At 47.0% G+C, this 17,281-nt stretch overlaps 1 protein-coding gene across 9 annotated transcripts in view; it reads right to left on the bottom strand.

The window, feature by feature from the left end:
* PRR5L (proline rich 5 like) overlaps positions 1-17,281 on the bottom strand; it is a 68,468-nt gene that overhangs the window by 31,451 nt on the left and 19,736 nt on the right. For 7 of the 9 annotated variants that reach the window (XM_045524028.2, XM_010964667.3, XM_045524025.2 and 4 more), the window contains exon 4: positions 5,117-5,165. The exons of 1 other annotated variant lie outside the window; for it this stretch is intronic. In XM_045524028.2, the coding sequence (XP_045379984.2) occupies positions 5,117-5,165 (49 nt within the window). Of the gene's footprint in view, positions 1-5,116; positions 5,166-7,951; positions 7,975-17,281 lie in introns of those variants that run through there. One more of the 9 variants, XM_074372164.1, reaches the window with a different exon arrangement.

Consider the following 17,281-nt stretch of genomic DNA (forward strand, 5'->3'; position numbering starts at 1 on the left):
GCTCCTCTCCCCTATTCCTTATCTTCTCACTGGAGCCCAGCTCCTCTTGTTCAGAATCCCTTTATACACTGGCCCCAATTTTACCTTCAAAGCAGAGTACATGTGAATTGTCCCTTACTACCTCCTGTCCCGCTAATTACCTTTTTCCAATTTCGGGAATCCCACTTATTTTAGAAGCCTTCTCTGGCTGGCTTTAAAAAAAAAAAAGAGGTGACACTTTTCTCCTTTATTCAGTTTGGGTTTGGAAATTGCAGAAATAATTTCCCCCACTCTTTACTGTCTCTCCACCCAGCTTTCTGTGGATTCTTACAAGCCCACACTTGTAAGAAGTCCTATCTTTGTCCCTACAAGTCCTATCTTTGTCCCTACAAAATGTATTTATTCTGGGCCTGTTTTTTTAAGCCTTTACCATCCATTTGGGTCTTTAGTTAACACTAGGCTGTGTGTTACCCACATGGACACATCTACATCCCTGCACTTCAATTTCAAACACTGTGGTGACCAAGATGCTTCTGTGGGTCTCTCCTTCAGAAAACTGCCATGTGCTACATACCTTCAATGAATCTTCTCTGATAATGATGCATTAAGGGGAAACTGGCCTCCTGAGACTCCCACAGGTATGAGCAATAGATGGAAATATTTATATCAAACAGTACTAGGCTATCCGTGACCTACTGACGCGTATGGTGGCCAACTTTCCCCTTTTCTCGGTACTCTCTTGTTCAAGGCCACTGACAACACATTGAGTCTCTGTGTCAAGCAAAACTATGATTCCACCAAAAAGGAATTTAACCTTCTGGGCTGGGGAAAAGCTTTCAACAGACACAACACAGCCAGCAGATGCAGAGGCACAGAAGGTGTTATCTTCGACCCCTCCCTCCCATCCCTGTACCCGAAACTACCAAGGTACCTAGTCAGGTAGTAGAAAACTTCAGAGCATTTCATATCATCCATTTTCAAAGTTAAAAGGACCCAATCATCCCTCAGAGCTGTCTCCAGGACAGAAGAGTCCCTGTTGGAAACCCCCATTATTCTTTCGGGCACACTTCAAAACAGACAGAGGAAGAAGGAAAATCAATGCTGGAAATGTCAAAGATTTAGCTGGCCAGTGTCTTAGGAAATCTATCTGGGCTTTTGCCCATCAAACGGCCTGCCTGTCTTCTCTGCGTGCAGACACGAGATAAGCATAGTTTTTCCCACCTGCTTTCCCCCTCCCCTCCCCTCAGGTCATTTTCATTACTCTTCACTGAAGACATTCTTTCTGTGAGTCTTTCTTCAAAGCTGCAAAACGAGAATGTTCACTTTCCAAAGCAGAACACCAGTGATGGCTTTTCCAAGTAGTGGTCTCTGGGTTGGGGGTTCTGGGTCTCAGGGCACAGACCTCACTGCTGAGTGCGGATGCCCGGGCGGGGGCTCGGGGGTAGTCATCTGAGCCTCCACGTTGAGGAGCCCAGTCATCACCTTCCCCAGTAACCACGTCTGCAGCTTTGAGGTTTTACCTGTCCACTCCTGGGTTCTGTCCCTCACTTGCCCCCAGACCTTCCTCCCTCCTCCTTGCTGGAGGAACGTTCTTTCCAGAGCCTGCTCTGAGCTTCCTTCTTGAAACAACATCTGATAGTTGAGCATGAAGGCTAAGGGCGCCTCTGTCAGCCTTCTCTCCCGGATTGCCCTCCTTACACGAAGAGGTCTTCTTGGTGTAGCTGTGGAACCAGCCCATTTTTTAAGCAGTGCCTAACATGGGACTTTCCAAACCTGAGTCTCTCGTGAACCGCCTTCACCACTCGGCCACAGGCCGGGCCACTTACACTATTATTCTTTGTCTCCTATTTTTCTTAAATCAATCCACTTTTTAAAAACACACATATGTTTAAAAAAGAAACCACAGCAACATCATTTACCGTAAACAGAATGTAACTCAAGGATCAACTCAGCGCAAACAAAGCGATGTTACAAAATCATAATCAGGCCATGCTCCTAGCTGAAGACACAAAGTTTGAAACCTGCTCTCTCTTCCTTAAACGAGAGATCACCAAGTCTCGCAGAAATGTAACAGTCACAAGGGCGCAAACCAAGGTTCTCCCTGGCATGATGAGAAGAGCTAAAGGAAAATGAGGAAGGGAAGCAACTCCCAGCCATGAAGGTGAGTGTCATTTAATGCCATTGCGGGCACCACCTAAAACCTCTCACCTAAAATCTCCGTGGTGGACACCCCCTCCCTCTGTCCCAAGAAAGTTTATTGAGCGTCTACTATGTACTCGGGAATTTCTAGGGACTGGAGAACCAAACACAGTTTAAAAAAAAAAAACAAAACTCTTTGCCCACATGAGACTTAAAACGGACATTTCAATAAACAGGGTCGAAGACAGACTTTTCTCCAGTCTAGCACCTTAAAATAAGGAAAAACCCAGATTCAAAACTATGAAAACCAGTTGCCACCCCGCACCCCTAGAAAGAGACTGACTATTCACCGAGCAGTTTCTCTGATTAAGCTCTTGATAAAAATGACATGTGGTTACCAGCTGTTAAGTGTCTAATACACTTTGTAAGCAGTATTAACTGCCCCCCAAACCTCAGGGCTTCCCAGATAAACATATCTCCACCCAAAAGCTCTCCCCCACCCATCCGAGGGGCAGCCCCCAGTGCCAAGAGAGGACTGACATTTAAAACCCGACTGAAGCCACACAGAACCCTGTCTATTTTAAATGCCAACGAGGAAGGCAGCTGGGCCAGATTTCTCCAGGAGGGACTGAAAAAACCACTTCTCTGTAGTTGGATTTAAAACTCCATCACCAGAGACAGCAAGAGAAGAGAGTGTGGGCACGACTGACCTTTGAGTCAAGGGCAACAGAAATGATTCACATTTGTGACTAACTATCTCTTTCTTAATCTTTGTTTGTCTCTTCCTGGACAGGGGCTTCCTTTGAAACAGCTAAGACATTTGACCTGATTGAATTCCAGGCTTCTGCTGGGTCTTGCTTTGTCCAGATTTAGAGTGACCATTCTCTGGTGGGTGTGTGTGCATGTGTGTGTGTGTGTCAACTGACATTTGTCATTCTTTCACAGTGCACATACAAGTTTAAGCTTCCTGATTTATGGAAAGAAAAGGAAAGGATGCCTGTGTTGTTTTTAAAACCTAAAAACTTGCAACAATCTAAAAACTATGCTCACCTTAGAGAATATCACCAACCTGAAACCAATTTGTTATGTATTTTTATGTTAGTTTTCCATGGAAGGGGATGGATTACACTTTAGAATAACAAGTATGACCCTCAGACAACACGGTGGGTGAAGGGGGCCGATCCTCCACATAGTTGAAAATCTGCATATAATTTATAGTTGGCCTCCATACCCACAGACGCAACCAACCACAGATCCTGTAGTACTACAGAATTTACTATTAAAAACAAAATCCACATTGGGAAGGGGGAGGGTATAGCTCAGTGGCAGAGTGCGTGCTTAATATGCATGAGGTCCTAGGTTCAGTTCCCAGTACCTCCACTTAAAATTAAATAAACCTAATTAACCCCCCCAAAACAAACCAAAACAAAGAAAATGTAATAAAGCTAAAAAAAAAAAACTTAAAAAATAAATTAAATAGTATACTTGAAAAGATAATTGTTTAAAAACTCACCCATAAGGGCGCCCCACACAATCAAACCCATGTTGTTCAAGGGTCAACTATTTTGTGAATTTAATAAACAGTTATTATCCTGTCTTACTCTGCACTAGTCACTGTTCAAAGCACTTTATGAATCATCATTAATTTCACAAAAACCCACTAAGATTAGGTCCAAGACCCTTGTTTTTACAGAACAGGACACTGAAACAGAGAGGAAAAGAAACTTACCCAAGGTCACATAGCTAGGAAGTGGCTATGCTGGGCACTGAACCCAGGTAGTCTGGCTCTAAGCATTTGTCTATGCTGCCCCAGCCCCCCTTACACTATGCTGTGTGCTTTGCATGTGTTATTTTGTGTAATAAACCATACAATGACCTATAAGGTAGGTCATATTTCTTATTCCATTTTACAGATGGGGAAACTGAGGCACAGAGAATTGAAGCACCTTGCCCAAGATCTCTTGGCTAATAAGTGAAAAGTGGGGGGTCTGACTTCACTAAAGTGTCACCCAGTCAGTTACATGACACCTTCCCCTCAAGCCTCCCTCCATGTGCCTTTGGTTGGAGTCAGGAAGGCAGCTCAGGTCAGTGGATTAGAAACCAACCTCTAACTGAACCTGGAATCTTGAACTCATTGGCCCCATAACAACAAGTTTTTAGGCAGGAGGGATGTTAGATTGTCTGGTCCAATTCTGTCTTTAACAGAATAGACCAAGAGGTTTAGTGACAAGAAAACTTGGCTAAAGGGACATATAATTAGAATTAACTAGATACCATACATGGGGGTGGGAGGGAATGGCATTAGAGAAGCAGATCTCAAAGTGTGGTTTGGGGTCCCCTGGGGGATGCCCCAGACCTTTTCCACATGGTCAGAACGATTTCCTTAAAACACTAAGCTATTATGTGCCTTGCATCCTCCCTGAATGTACTGGGGAATTTTCCAGAGACTACATGACATGCAATAACACAACAGACTGGCTGTGAGACAGACATCCTAGGCCCTAGGATGTCACCTAGGGTGTCTGCGCCTCCAGTCTACAGACAAAGATTGGCCAACACATAAAACAATGCTCCCCTTCTAACAATTTTTTAATTCTGAAAAAGTTACTTTTCATAAAAGTGCTGTTTATGCTCACGTGTGAATGGGTTTATTATTTGAACGAATTAAGACACATTGTAAAGTTTCTCAGGTTTAATTTCTAATACAGTGAAGACAGCTAGAGGTCACTCAAAATAAATGATCATTTTTAAGAGCATAAAGGAGTCCCTGAGACCAAAGAGCCTGAGAACCACTGCCCGAGACGGCAATCCCCATAAGAGCAGGGACCAGGCTTGCCCTGTACCCCTCCACAGCCGCTGCACCACAGAGCCCATAGTGAGAACTAGCGATACACAGTTTTGGATGTTAAAGTCACGTCCGGGTGCACAGTATCGGCCATCCCTTTAGGTACGTGTACCCAGATGCACAATATGACGTGCTCAGACCCAAGTAGCTTACCTGGAAATAGTCTGTAATGAACGATCCAAGTTCACTCTTCAGCAGCCGCCTGGAGAGAGAGAAAAACCATCAAGCAGCCCTTGAGGCTACAGCTCAGGGAGTCCCGTTCACGGATGCATGATAAGCTGGTGTGCTCACCAGGGGCACAGGGACTGAGGCCAGGCCTGAGGAGGGAGTGTCCTTTCCTAGGCCCTAGTAACCTCCCACCTCTGCCAAGGTCACTGAGGAATCGGGGTGATGGGAATCCTAGAGGGGGATCCATTCTTTAGTCCACTCTACAAAGCCAACATTTCAAGAGGGTAGCCACAGCAGATCCTAAATCTAATAGAGGCGGAGGCAGGCCGAGGCACCAGCTTCATGTACAGAAAAAAAAAAAAAAAAAAAAGGAAGAGAAAGAGCCCAATTTTGTAATCCCCTACATTTGCAACTTTATGGTTTAAAATGCATTTTTCATACATTCTTCAACCAAGGATTGCAAAGTGTGTGTGTGTGCGTGTGTGTGAGGGGATTATTATTCCTCATGTATAAAGAAACTGAGGCTCAGAGAGGTCCCCAAAATATGTCAGTGGCGGAGTTAAGATTCGAGCCCAGACCTTTTGTAACTTCAACATTTTCATGTATAACCCCACCCCGTCCCACCCCCAGATCCATCAGAGACATTCAGCTGGGTGCCATGGCTTGAGTGGTCTTACTGCCCATCCCCGAGGAACTGAGCAGTCCTTCACATAGATCTTACTTATCCAGCACGAACATTCACTTGGCTTCCCTTTATGTGCCAGCCATTGTTCTAGCACCAGGTATACAGAAGTGAACAGGACAGGAGGTCTCTGCCCCCAAGGAGCGTACATCCCTGGGGAAGGGTGTAGAGAGATAGTAGGTTAATCAACCCACTCCCAGGATAAGGTTAAAGAGTCTTAAGTGGTAAAAAAAAAAAAATTAAAATTGGGGGGAGGGTTCAGCTCAGTGGTAGAATGTGTGCTTAGCAAGCATGTGCTTAGCATGCACGAGGTCCTGGGTTCAATCCTCAGTACCTCCATTTAAAAAATTATAATAATAATAAATAAATAAACCTAATTACCTCCCTTCCAAAAAAAGAAACCTGAATGAAAAAATGAACAAAAAGCAAATGTTCAAAAAAAATTTTTAAATAAAAATTAATAATGGGGGTATTGGCACCAGACCCCCTTCTCCCTGTGACAAATCATGGGACCATCTCTACTGCTTGTTCTTTAATTTGATCTAAACAAGGTGAGCCAAGAATAACTAGTTCATCAGCTCCAATGAGCTCCCTAGGGAATAAAGTCTTCATGACTTCCGCTGATTTCATTTACACATCCCACCAGCCATGGTTATTAAGGTGCAAACACTCAAGGTTCTGACAACATCTGCTGGGTTCTAACTCCTCCAAAAAAAAAAAAACATTCCCAAGTGCCACTGTAGGATAAACAGGAAGTTATAGCCAGGTGTCACAAGGCGCAGAAGATAGACACAATTAAGATTGAGTCAGAGGAAGAAGAGACATCCATGATCTAAGTTTCTGTACCAGAAAGAGCCCTGGAAAGCTGGAAAGCAAGGAAAACACCTTCCTTTTCCCAGGACAGAAAAACGTGTCTGTGGTGGACACTGCATTTTGAGATCCAAGTTAAAGGCAGGCTCTTGGAAGGCCACCTTGTCCTCAGAACCCGGGGGTTCGCCCAGATGTGGGCGGGTCTGACAGAGACAGGGAAGCCTTTGCCAGTCACTGAGCCAAGAGCAGGTAGGTCACGGCTGGTGTTCAAGGCTGGAGGCATCTCTCAGACAGGAAACAGAAATCACGTGGGCAGCCCTGGCGGGGAGGCTCTGAAACAGGAAGAGGCAGGGATGCAGCTTCTGGCTGCCAGAAACACTTCCCAACAAAGTCTTCATGGCCTCTGGGAAGTCCCAAAACCATTAAGTGAAGAAGCCAAGCTTCATCAAAAAAGTGGGAAAAAAGTTAATAATGGGCTACTTGTAACAGTTTCTCAAGCATATCTTGGGTATCACGACGTAGAGGGACCAACATGGTTCTGAGACCAAATTATATGCTATGGAATTGGTGTCTTGAGGAACTCACACTGGAAAAACACTGAACTAATGATGATGCTTCAGGCAAAACAGAAAGAGAGAGAGGTCAGCGGTAAGGGTAGGCATTTCAAGGTCAAGTTATGGAAACTCCCCTGGATCAAGGCGGAGGAGAAACAATCGTGAACTGCGGCTGGACATGATTAGTTAGTTAAATTATTGCCCAGGGACTTTCACAGTGGTACCCAGGAGAATGGTGATGCTACCCAACTGAGGACCCCAAGAAGTCTCCTCCCCTGTCTATGAGGAAGGGCAGAAAGGCTGCAGTGACGGGGATGGGAGAGCACCCTTATATTATAGCAGCAAGCCATGGCCAAGGCCAGAATTCTGCAGCGCATTCCAGGAAGTCAAAGCTTGAGGTAGAAATCAGCTGATGAAGGAGCAGAGACTAAAGAGTGAACTTGCAATTGCCAAGACAAAGGCATAGCAAAAAGGACTCAGAAGCGCACAGCAGCCACACCAGGGGCAGCAAAGGTGGTGATGGATGAGAATAAAGAAGCAGAGTATGAAGAAATGCCTCCACCACAGCGAGAAGGGTGGTCCTCAGTCCTTTACTGAAGCGGGACCAGACCAGGTGTGGGAATCTGCTTCAGGTAGTGGACTATATATAACCAGGTGTTAGAGAACCACACAACTGTCCTTTTACCAAATCCTGAGTTCAAAACCCTCTCCCTCTCCACTTGGTATCATTATACTGAAGTATCATGACACAGTAGACCGTACCTGATCACTTACATCAACATTCTATTGTCCTGGGCAGGTAACTCAGTAAGCTGCTCTGTCTCTTACAAAATTCTGTCGTATTTCTGTCTGAGCGTGAGATAGAAATAGTCAGTGCATATATGTATAGTGCTTTCACCACAGTGGAATACAGGAACCAACATAAATGTGCACCAATAAAGTGCTCATTAAAACTTATGGTTCATTCATACAATGAGGTTTTAAGTAACTGTTAAAAAAAAAAAAGGAAGTGCTCTAAGTAATATGGAAAGATCTACATAAAAAAATGCAAGATACAGAACTGAGTATATAATATGCTACCTTGTGAGAAGGGAAGAAAAAAGTATATATAATTATTTACACAATACCAACAAATTCATTTGTCAGATCTGCTCTAACTGGCTGTTCCATCACAGCTATGTGATTTGGTTTCCAGGAAGCCCCTTGAAGTGAAGTATTTGGTACCTTGATGTTTAAACACACAAAACACACATGCATTTTTTTAATTACATATAAGTGCACTGGGTTTTATCTCCTCCTCTCCATCTTCCCCAAGTAGGAGGCTGGAGAAGGTTGAAGCAGCTGCTGGAAATTAAGTAAAGCAATGAAACAGGTTAGCAAACTTTATTCCTTGACGTTGGGAGACACTGTGCTGTAGACATCAAACCACCTCTTCAGACCCCAGTTTGTGGACCTTGTATAAAGTGTCAAGTATCCCCAGCTGCTTTTCCATAAATATTCCTTATATATGCATAAAGAAGCTCTGAAATAATAGCCAACAAACTACTGTAATAAAAGGTATCTGATATGTATGTATGTGCATCACTGGGACACTGTGCTCTGGGACATTGTGCTGTGCACCAGAAATTGACACACTGTAACAGAATATACTTCAGTAAAAATAAGAAGACGAAGAAGAAAAGGTATCTTTGGCATAGGAGTAGGAACTGGGTTTCTGGAGTATAGGGGAGGGAGAGTCTTCACTGTACATCTCATTATATATTTAAAATGTTTGTACCCTGTGGACATATCCTACTCAAAGATATTAAAAAAAATTTTTAATTAACAATAACCACCACCAAGGTTACCAGCAGATGGCTTAAAGCCAAGAAGGAATTGTGGGAGTGTGTTCCCACATCAAAGGCACCATATCAGGAAGCAGAACGTGCTAGAGGAACAGAGAATCCCACAAGGCTGAGAATCTGCCAGTGCAAACCCACCTCAGGCTGGTAATTCGAGAATTTAGCTCGGGGTGGGGGGTGGGGGTGGGCAGGGAGTGGCAGTGCTGGCCGAGCCAACCTGAGAGCAGTTTGCAGCTGAGTCATAGTGCAAGATCCACCATCTATTTCTATACTCTGCTTGCACTTGGCTTATAAGGAAAGAGTACTTCTGAACTGAGAGAAAGGGATTTTCCACCCCTCTGCCTTGATGGACCATCTCAGGGGGCACTCGGCAGTAGTTTCCCTCATAAAAAGGAAAGGGTGACTGATAGAGCATCAGGACCCCATGCATGAGTCAATTCGTTGAATCACAGCCATTTAGCGAAAGCCTACTCTGTATTAGACAAGGTGCAAGGCACTAGAAGAGAAGGATGGAAGGGCTCAGACAAAGACTCCTGCCCATCGGGGCCCCTCTCTCACGAGCAGGGGCACCATCTTGTCCAAAGATGCCAAGTATCAAGGCATTGCCGCTGCACAGATGTGTGGCTAGTGACAACCTTTGCAGGTTAACTGTACAGGTTAGCCCCTTGTACCTACTTCCTCAACTGGAACATGGGGATAATAAGGACACCCACTTCACAGGATTATTGCAAGGGCCAAAAGAGTCAATCCTAGAAAAGGGCGTCCTTAGAAAGGGGTCCGGCACGCAGAAAGGCTCAGTAGGTGTCAGCTACTACGGTTCTCCCCAAGTCTGCTGACCCCGAGCCCACACTCCTAAGAACTCCATCCTACTGCTTCTCAGCATCTTCTTAGAAGTACTGCCAGACCAGCATTTCCTAACCCAGGTGAAACTCATAAAGGGGGCCGTCTATTAGGGCCAGACCACCCTCCAAAAAAAGGGCAGAAAGGTAGGACAGTTGGGGCAGAGCTTGGAGGAAAAGGTTGCTGGGGCCTGGGGGCTGTGACAGAGCAGCATCCCAGCGGAAGCAGCTCCTGCTTCATCTGTTTTCGTGGATGAGGCTCCAATGCTGGGTTTCACTTGAAAACAGAATTCCACTGTTAACCACCACCACCACCGCCACCATCAGCACTATCAGCACCATCAGCACCATAACCACCCACCACCATCAGCACCACCACCAGCACCACCACCATCAACACACCACCATCAGCACCACCAGCACCAGCCACTGAGCTAGAAAGAGAAGGAAGTGGGGACCTGGGAGTAATAAGGGGATGCTCATGTGAGACTCAACCCAAAAGAGAAACAGGGTACAAAGTTCAGTCAGAAGCCGAGAAGACCATAATAGGGAGAAAAGGGGAACCACTCACTCCCTGGTCTGCATTATCTCCCTCTCTCTCCCTCCCAGGCTGACCGGGTGAGACATCACCCCAGATGACAGAATTTCCTGTTATTACACAGACCTGCCATCTCACCCCTCACCCTCCTGTCAACTCAACTTCCCACTTCTGTGGGCTCGAAGGTAAACAAGGCTCAGCCCCAGCTGGATTCTAGCCGGTTTAAGGGCACAGGGAAGGCTGGAGGGCAGGCAGGGCAGGGTGTGGCAGAAATGATGTAGAGAAAAAAGCACCTTGGATGTGGGCCACAGCCTCCCTAGCACACAGGGAAAGCCCCAAGGCAGCAAAATCCCAAAGGATGGTGAAACAGCTAGGAGACAGGTGCCGCAGGGCTAAAATTTAGCCAGCACGAGTCGAGACAGCCATATCAGTTGTGAAGTATTTCTGTGCCATTTGGCAATCAGGGGCTGCCCCAAGGACCCAGCCCCCTTGGTGGGATCCAGGCAGCGCCCTGATGGTCTAGGAACAGCAGGGGGCCTCCGGGGTCCCGTGCCTGATGCTGTAGAAGGGTTAGTGCCTGTCGGACCTGACCGTTAAAGTCTCCAAGATCACCCACCTTGCTTCTGCAACAGGACGTGTTTCAAGGAGGCAGCATCTTTTAAACAGTGACACATGAAAACGCCCCTTTCCTCGGCTGGCCCGTTCTATGGGGGTCTGTCAGAGGCGGGGTGCATGACTCAGATAAAATGCTAGGACTCTCACCCCTCTCTGTTTTTTGCACCCCAATGAGTGGCAGCTGGAGACAGCAAAAAAGATGGAGAAACCCAACAAAGAGCACTTACAGAGCTCCTAATTATGTCGCACCATTGGCACAAAGCATCTCGAATTCTCCAATAGCCTCTTAGGTAGGAATTTATCTTTGTTTTGAAGATGAGGAGACCAGTGCTCAGAGCCTTGCCTGGGGCCACACACTGGCAGATTGCATCTCAAACCGAGGCCAACCTGAACATCAGGCAGTGGTACCCCCACTCCCACAGGGGCAGGCAGGGAAGGTGAGGGAGGGAAGTGGGCAGCCACGGACAGTGGGGGCTACAGCAAACTCCGCCAAAGTCAGCAGCCAGGCCTCGCTCCCAATGACCAGTCCAGGTCCAGCATTGCCCGATGTGAACTTTCCAGAGAGATCTGGATTTTTAGGGGAGATGCCCTGATTTCTAAACGCTGTGCAGGCCAACACTGTGCATGGGGCCAGCCCCGAGGTTTCCGAATAGCCACTTCCCTCTAACTACTCCTCCCACCCCCAAAGACAAGTGTCTCTCCACCAGAGCAGATACAAGATGTCAGCACACAGGCAGAGCGAGCTGGGCCAAAAAGGGAAGATCTCGCCTGAATTCCTCCCAAACTGGGGTGCCCAGGAGACAATGCCCCACTCACTTCACGATCTGCTAGTGAATCTACATCCTCAGCCTTAAATCTGGACGATGCCGGCTGGGGGCCTCTTGCAGCCCACTTTACTGGGTGTTAAGGAACATGAGAGGTTCAGGTTCAAGTCCCAGGGCAGCTACTAACTAGCTCTGTGACTCTGGGCAAGTTATTCCCCCTCTCTGTGCCTCTATTTCCTTGTCTGTCAGATGGGGATACGGTTGCACCTGGCTCATAGGGTGCGGTGAGTTTCACAGGAGTTAACACACAGAGCCTGGCCTGTACTAAATAAATGTACGCTCAAGTTGGCTATTAACATTGCCTCACGGAATCTGTCTCAGACCGGTTTCCTCTGCCAGCCTGCCCCGGGGACTCCATCCAACTCTCCTCTCGCCCCCTCCCAGCTCATCCGCCAGCTGTGGATCCCCCGACAGCCCACAGACCCCCTCATGGCACTGGAACAATCTGGGGTGGGGCTCCCTTTGGGGCTGCAGGCAGCCAACTGACTCAGAAGGAGGACGTTACAACTCCGACCCATCACAGATCAAGCTCACTTCTTGGAAGCTCTTCTTTCCTTGAAAACCTCTGGGGTTTCCTTCACAACACCTCCCTCCCAACAAGAACAGAAGCAGGGTGGTGGGAGAGAGAAGGAAAATGTGAGTTTCCTGCCTCAGGCCAGCTGCAGATAACTCATCTCTGGTTTCCGGAAACCTCATCTCTGAGCATTTATTTCTGCTGAGAAAAAAAAAATGCCCCCAGGAAGAGGGAGGGGTGGGAGGGCATGGAGACGCCGGTGGCAAGATGGTTAGTTGTATCCTCCCTTGCCCTTTGCACCTGACCCCCGAGTGCTCCGCCTTCAGATTTCAACTGAGGAATGGTGACACCCAACCATGCGCCCATTCCCCGCCCTCCCTCCGCACATCCCCCGCATCTGGATTCTCCCATCACCCCACTTAAAACATCGTCCCTGATTAAATGAATAAAAGCATCAATGACCCCTTCCTCTACATACCCCCGCCCCAGCCAATCAAAAGGTGGGTGCACTTTTAAGAACCTACTTGCATGGGTTCTTTTAAGAACCAGCACACACAAATCACAACTTTCTCACCCTTTTCTAACTTTCTATAATCCTTGGAATTGTTGGCTGAAAAGAGTGTTTAGGAAGAGCATGCTTCAGTATCTGAGTTTGGCCATTCCGGTTCCGGGGAAAACTCGTGAAAACCCAAACCTCGAACCCAGACTTGTCCCCACTGCCAAAATGCAGCCGCATCAGGCCTGAGGCTGGAGAGGGGCCTCAAAAACCACAGCAGTGTCCCAAAGAGAATTTAAACCAAGAAGATATCCAGGCCCAGCCCACGCCACTGCAGACAGACACTTGGGACGGGCTGAATTGTAGATTGTGACGACGGGATTTCATGAGAATATGTCTATTCTGAGGGGTCATTTTCTCTCCTGTTGGGATAGAACCATCTGCAAGCCCTGTTTTCTAAGGTAGTTACAATAGAAAATATTCTGATTGATGACATGTCTTAGAAGAAAAGACCAATTATTTGCGATGACTGCATTTCAGGACCCAGTTACATAAAAGTTACTTCCCTGGACATCCTTTGCATTGGCTAATCTTTAAATGAGTTCCCATTTCCCAGGGAACACACTGAATCCACAGTCAGAAAGACGGCCAGGGCTGGCTGGGGTGACCTGGGGAAGCTGATTTAGGATTTGACATTGGACTTGGATAATCCATCAAAGTTTATTACTGTTTGGCTGGAGTTGAATGAAGAACTGGGATAGTCATTTCCTCTTGTTCTTTCCTCTGCAGAAAGGAGAAACAGCTGGCTCTCCTTGTAAGAACTTAGCCTCACTCAAACTTCCAGCCTAGTACATTCCTGGAGGAGCCTGGCCCGGACCTCTCTAGTTCAAAGTCAGCTCACCTCATCCAAACAGCCAGAGAACACTTGATACAGTACTGTTCACAGGGCAGTTCACCCCGTTGCCCTGGGTTCTGGTGTGTGGTACTCGTCCATCATTCATCACTTTATTGTGGCCAAATTTCCACAATAGGAGTACTAACCGCTAACATCTATTAGGCACCAAACCTTGTATGAACAACATTTCTAGCATCATCCCAGGCCTCCCAACCATCACGAGGTGGATGCCACTACTATCCCCATTTTATAAAAGAAAAAACAGAGACTTAGAAAAAGGAAGTAACTCACCCACGGTCACACAGCTAGTCTAATCTTCATCCCTAGTCTCTCCGAATCCAAAAGCTACTCTCCTAACAGGTCAAAAAATTCTCTTAAACCTGGCACAGATCTTCCTGCACATGGAACTGTCATAATTGAAAACTGGGCTTGAGAATAACAGCCTTCTCTCCTTTCACGCCTTCTTCCTCCATCCCTACCGCCTGTGCCCTCCCCCACCTGATGGGGCCTCAACCCTGGTAACTTTACCATTGTATTCTGCAAACAGGCCTTGCCAAAGACAAAAAGAGAGAAAAGAGAAATCAAAACCTGTCTATTTGATTGTAACCAGAGAGTAGCATGTCAGTTTTGGCATTTCAATTCCTGAAATAAGGGCAGCTGTGTTTATTTCCAGGTCAGCTCTTGCAAACATGGGTTCACTTTATTCAGCTTGGGACACCAGGTCACATGTACACCTGGGATGTGTTTCATGTTCTCAGCTATATTCTCCAAGTGTCTGTGATGGGAAAACCCATCTCCATCCTAACCACCATCCTAAAGAACAACAGGGGATGGAGGGTCCAGAGCATGGCTCATCGAAGCTCTGGTTTTTGACAGCTTTGACTTAATGCTGTGCTCCATTCACATCTCGGGCAATTAGCTTCAAACCCAACCATATGTGTTTCTCTGCAGCTTGAAAATTGCTCAAAACAGAGTGAGGAACATCCAGCAGCCCCCTTAAACCCAACAATGGAAAGGAGGGTTGGGGGAGTGTCGTGGCCCTCAGAGGAGTGCTAGAATCACAGCACATTGTGAGAGATGGGGTCCCGGAGGCCTCAGGAAAGGAACAAAGGCAGAAAGAGAGATCAAGACCATCGGCTTAACCCTTCTTTCAGCCTAGAACCTCTCTTTCTGACCCTACAATATAATGCAAAGAGCGTGGGTTTTACTCGGACTGAAGATTGTCCCCCTCATCACCAAAGTCACATGTTGGAGCCCTACCACCCTCCCCACCCTGGGCAAGGTGATGGTATTTGGAGAAGGGGCCTTTGGGAAGTTCCACCAGGAACCCAATCCGCCAGCACCTTGACCTTGGACTTCCCAGCATCCAGAACAGTGAGAAGTAACTGTCTACTGTTTAAGCCACCCAGCTGATGGCATTTGTATGGCAGCCTGAGCAAACTAACACAACTGACTTAAGTCAGAGAGGGGCTTACATCCTGACCACCGTTCATAGCTGTGTGACCTTGGACAAGTTATTTTGTTTCTCTTACCCACCATTTTGTAGCTAAAATACCTACTGAGAAAAACGGTTGCCTCCCAGGACTGTGAGGAGGGTTGAATATTACATTCAACGTGAGAGGCGCCCACCGCTTTCCCTGGCACCTCCAGCCACGTCTGCTCCCTTCTCGCCTGCCGGGGTGGCCTTAGCGCCAGAATCTGGGGTGCAACACCCCTCACCAGAGAGGCCCGCCCACTCGAGCTACAGCTCATCTCATAAACAGGCAGCCTGTTGATCAAATTCAGCCCACAGACGTGTTTTGTTTGGCCTGTACCAATGTTTGGGGGCATTTGGATTATTGACCAGCATTTAAAAGACAGGACATTTCACATAAAAACCTCAATTTCTGGTTCTTCTGGGGAAATAAGATGGCATGTCACTGGACCTGCATTCTTCCAGGGGGACGGGGAATCCTGGACAGAGGGAGAGCTCTCACCTCCATCCTCCAGGCCGGCTTCACCCATTCAGACCTGCCGGGTACCGGAGGACTCTGACTTAGCAGCCCCTGGGTTAACAGGGCTGGGGAAATCTGCGTGCCTGTACTTTTCCTAGCTGCCCATAAACAAAGGTCTTAAGTACAATTTCAGGATCAGTCTCCTGATGTGAGGAACAATTAGCACGTCCCTGAGTCACTGTTTTATTTACTCATACGTCTCTTGTGAGCTAAGGAACACTCACGGAGAGGCCAGGATCTTAGTTCTTGGAGGAAAACTCACCTCTTGCAACCAGGAGGTTGGCTGACCCAGCTTTGGCCCTGTCACTCAACTTTCGGGGCCTCAGTTTCCTCCTCTGTAAAAGGAGGCCTTGGGCTAGATGACCTCTGTTATCTCTTTTCATATTTGTGTAATTATTACGTGAAATTCAAGCCCGTGGGTAGAACTTTAACACAACTCTGTTTACTTCTGAGCTCAAAAGGCTTTAATGAAAGCAGGGCTCTTAAAACACCTCAATGGCCCTTAACAGAGGCCTTAACTAAGTGTAAACAAGCCCCAAATAATGGCCTTGTTTAATGTTCTGCCCACTCCAGGGCCGGGTCTTTAGCCTTGATGTTCTGCACTTAACACACCCGAGAGGAATGAACACCAGAGCATTAAAAGACCTGCTGTTCAACCTCCTGTCCCCGGAAGACCCCGGGGCTCTGGGCCCTGCCTGCCTCTCTGCCCTCATTCCACCAAAACACAAACCCAACCACACCACCACCCAACCTTCAGTGCTCTGTGCACGTGGGTTTTCTTTAAGTTCCTTGCTCACTGCCACCACAGGACCTCTGCACCTGCAGTCGCCACCACCTGCAGCCCTGTTCACCTAGTTAATGCCCACTGATGACAGCACGAAGCATCACCTCTCCATTCCCAGCCTCCCTGGCAAGATCAAGTCCTGCTAACACACACCTTCATCACATCAGCTGTGTTGCAGCAGCCGTCACAGGTGCATTTTTACATTTTACCCGTGTGATCAGTTGACTAACAATTATCTCCCCAACGGAATATAAATTCCAGGAGAGCAGGGTCCATGTCTGTCTTTGCTCATTCTTGTCTTTCTAGTGCCTGTCTAATAGGGAGGCACTCAGATATTTGATAAATGAATGAATGAATGAAAAGCAGACACTACTCTCCCGGGAAGATTCTGGAAGACATTAAACTCCTCAAGAACCATGTCTTATTGAGGGTTTCATCACCAAAACCTATTAGTAATGAGAGCAACATCCCTGACAATGATGGTAAGAGCTCGTGTATCCCAGCCCTGCTCTGGTAGACAGTTTATTTAATAAGTCAATTTAATCTTCGCAAGAATCTTATGGAAGTGGCCACATTTCCCATCCCTGTTTCTCATTAGAGGAAACTGAGGCATAAAGAAGTTGGTAAGCCACTTAGTAAAAGGAAGAACAGCAATAAAACCCAAGCAGTCAGGTCCCAACCGCCAGGCCCTCTTGCCTACTGTGGTCCCTAAAGACCAAGCAGGGGACAAGAAATGTTTACAGAATAAATGACAGCTACCAGCT

This window comes from Camelus bactrianus, chromosome 10, assembly GCF_048773025.1.
Source record: "Camelus bactrianus isolate YW-2024 breed Bactrian camel chromosome 10, ASM4877302v1, whole genome shotgun sequence".
NCBI lineage: Eukaryota > Metazoa > Chordata > Mammalia > Artiodactyla > Camelidae > Camelus > Camelus bactrianus.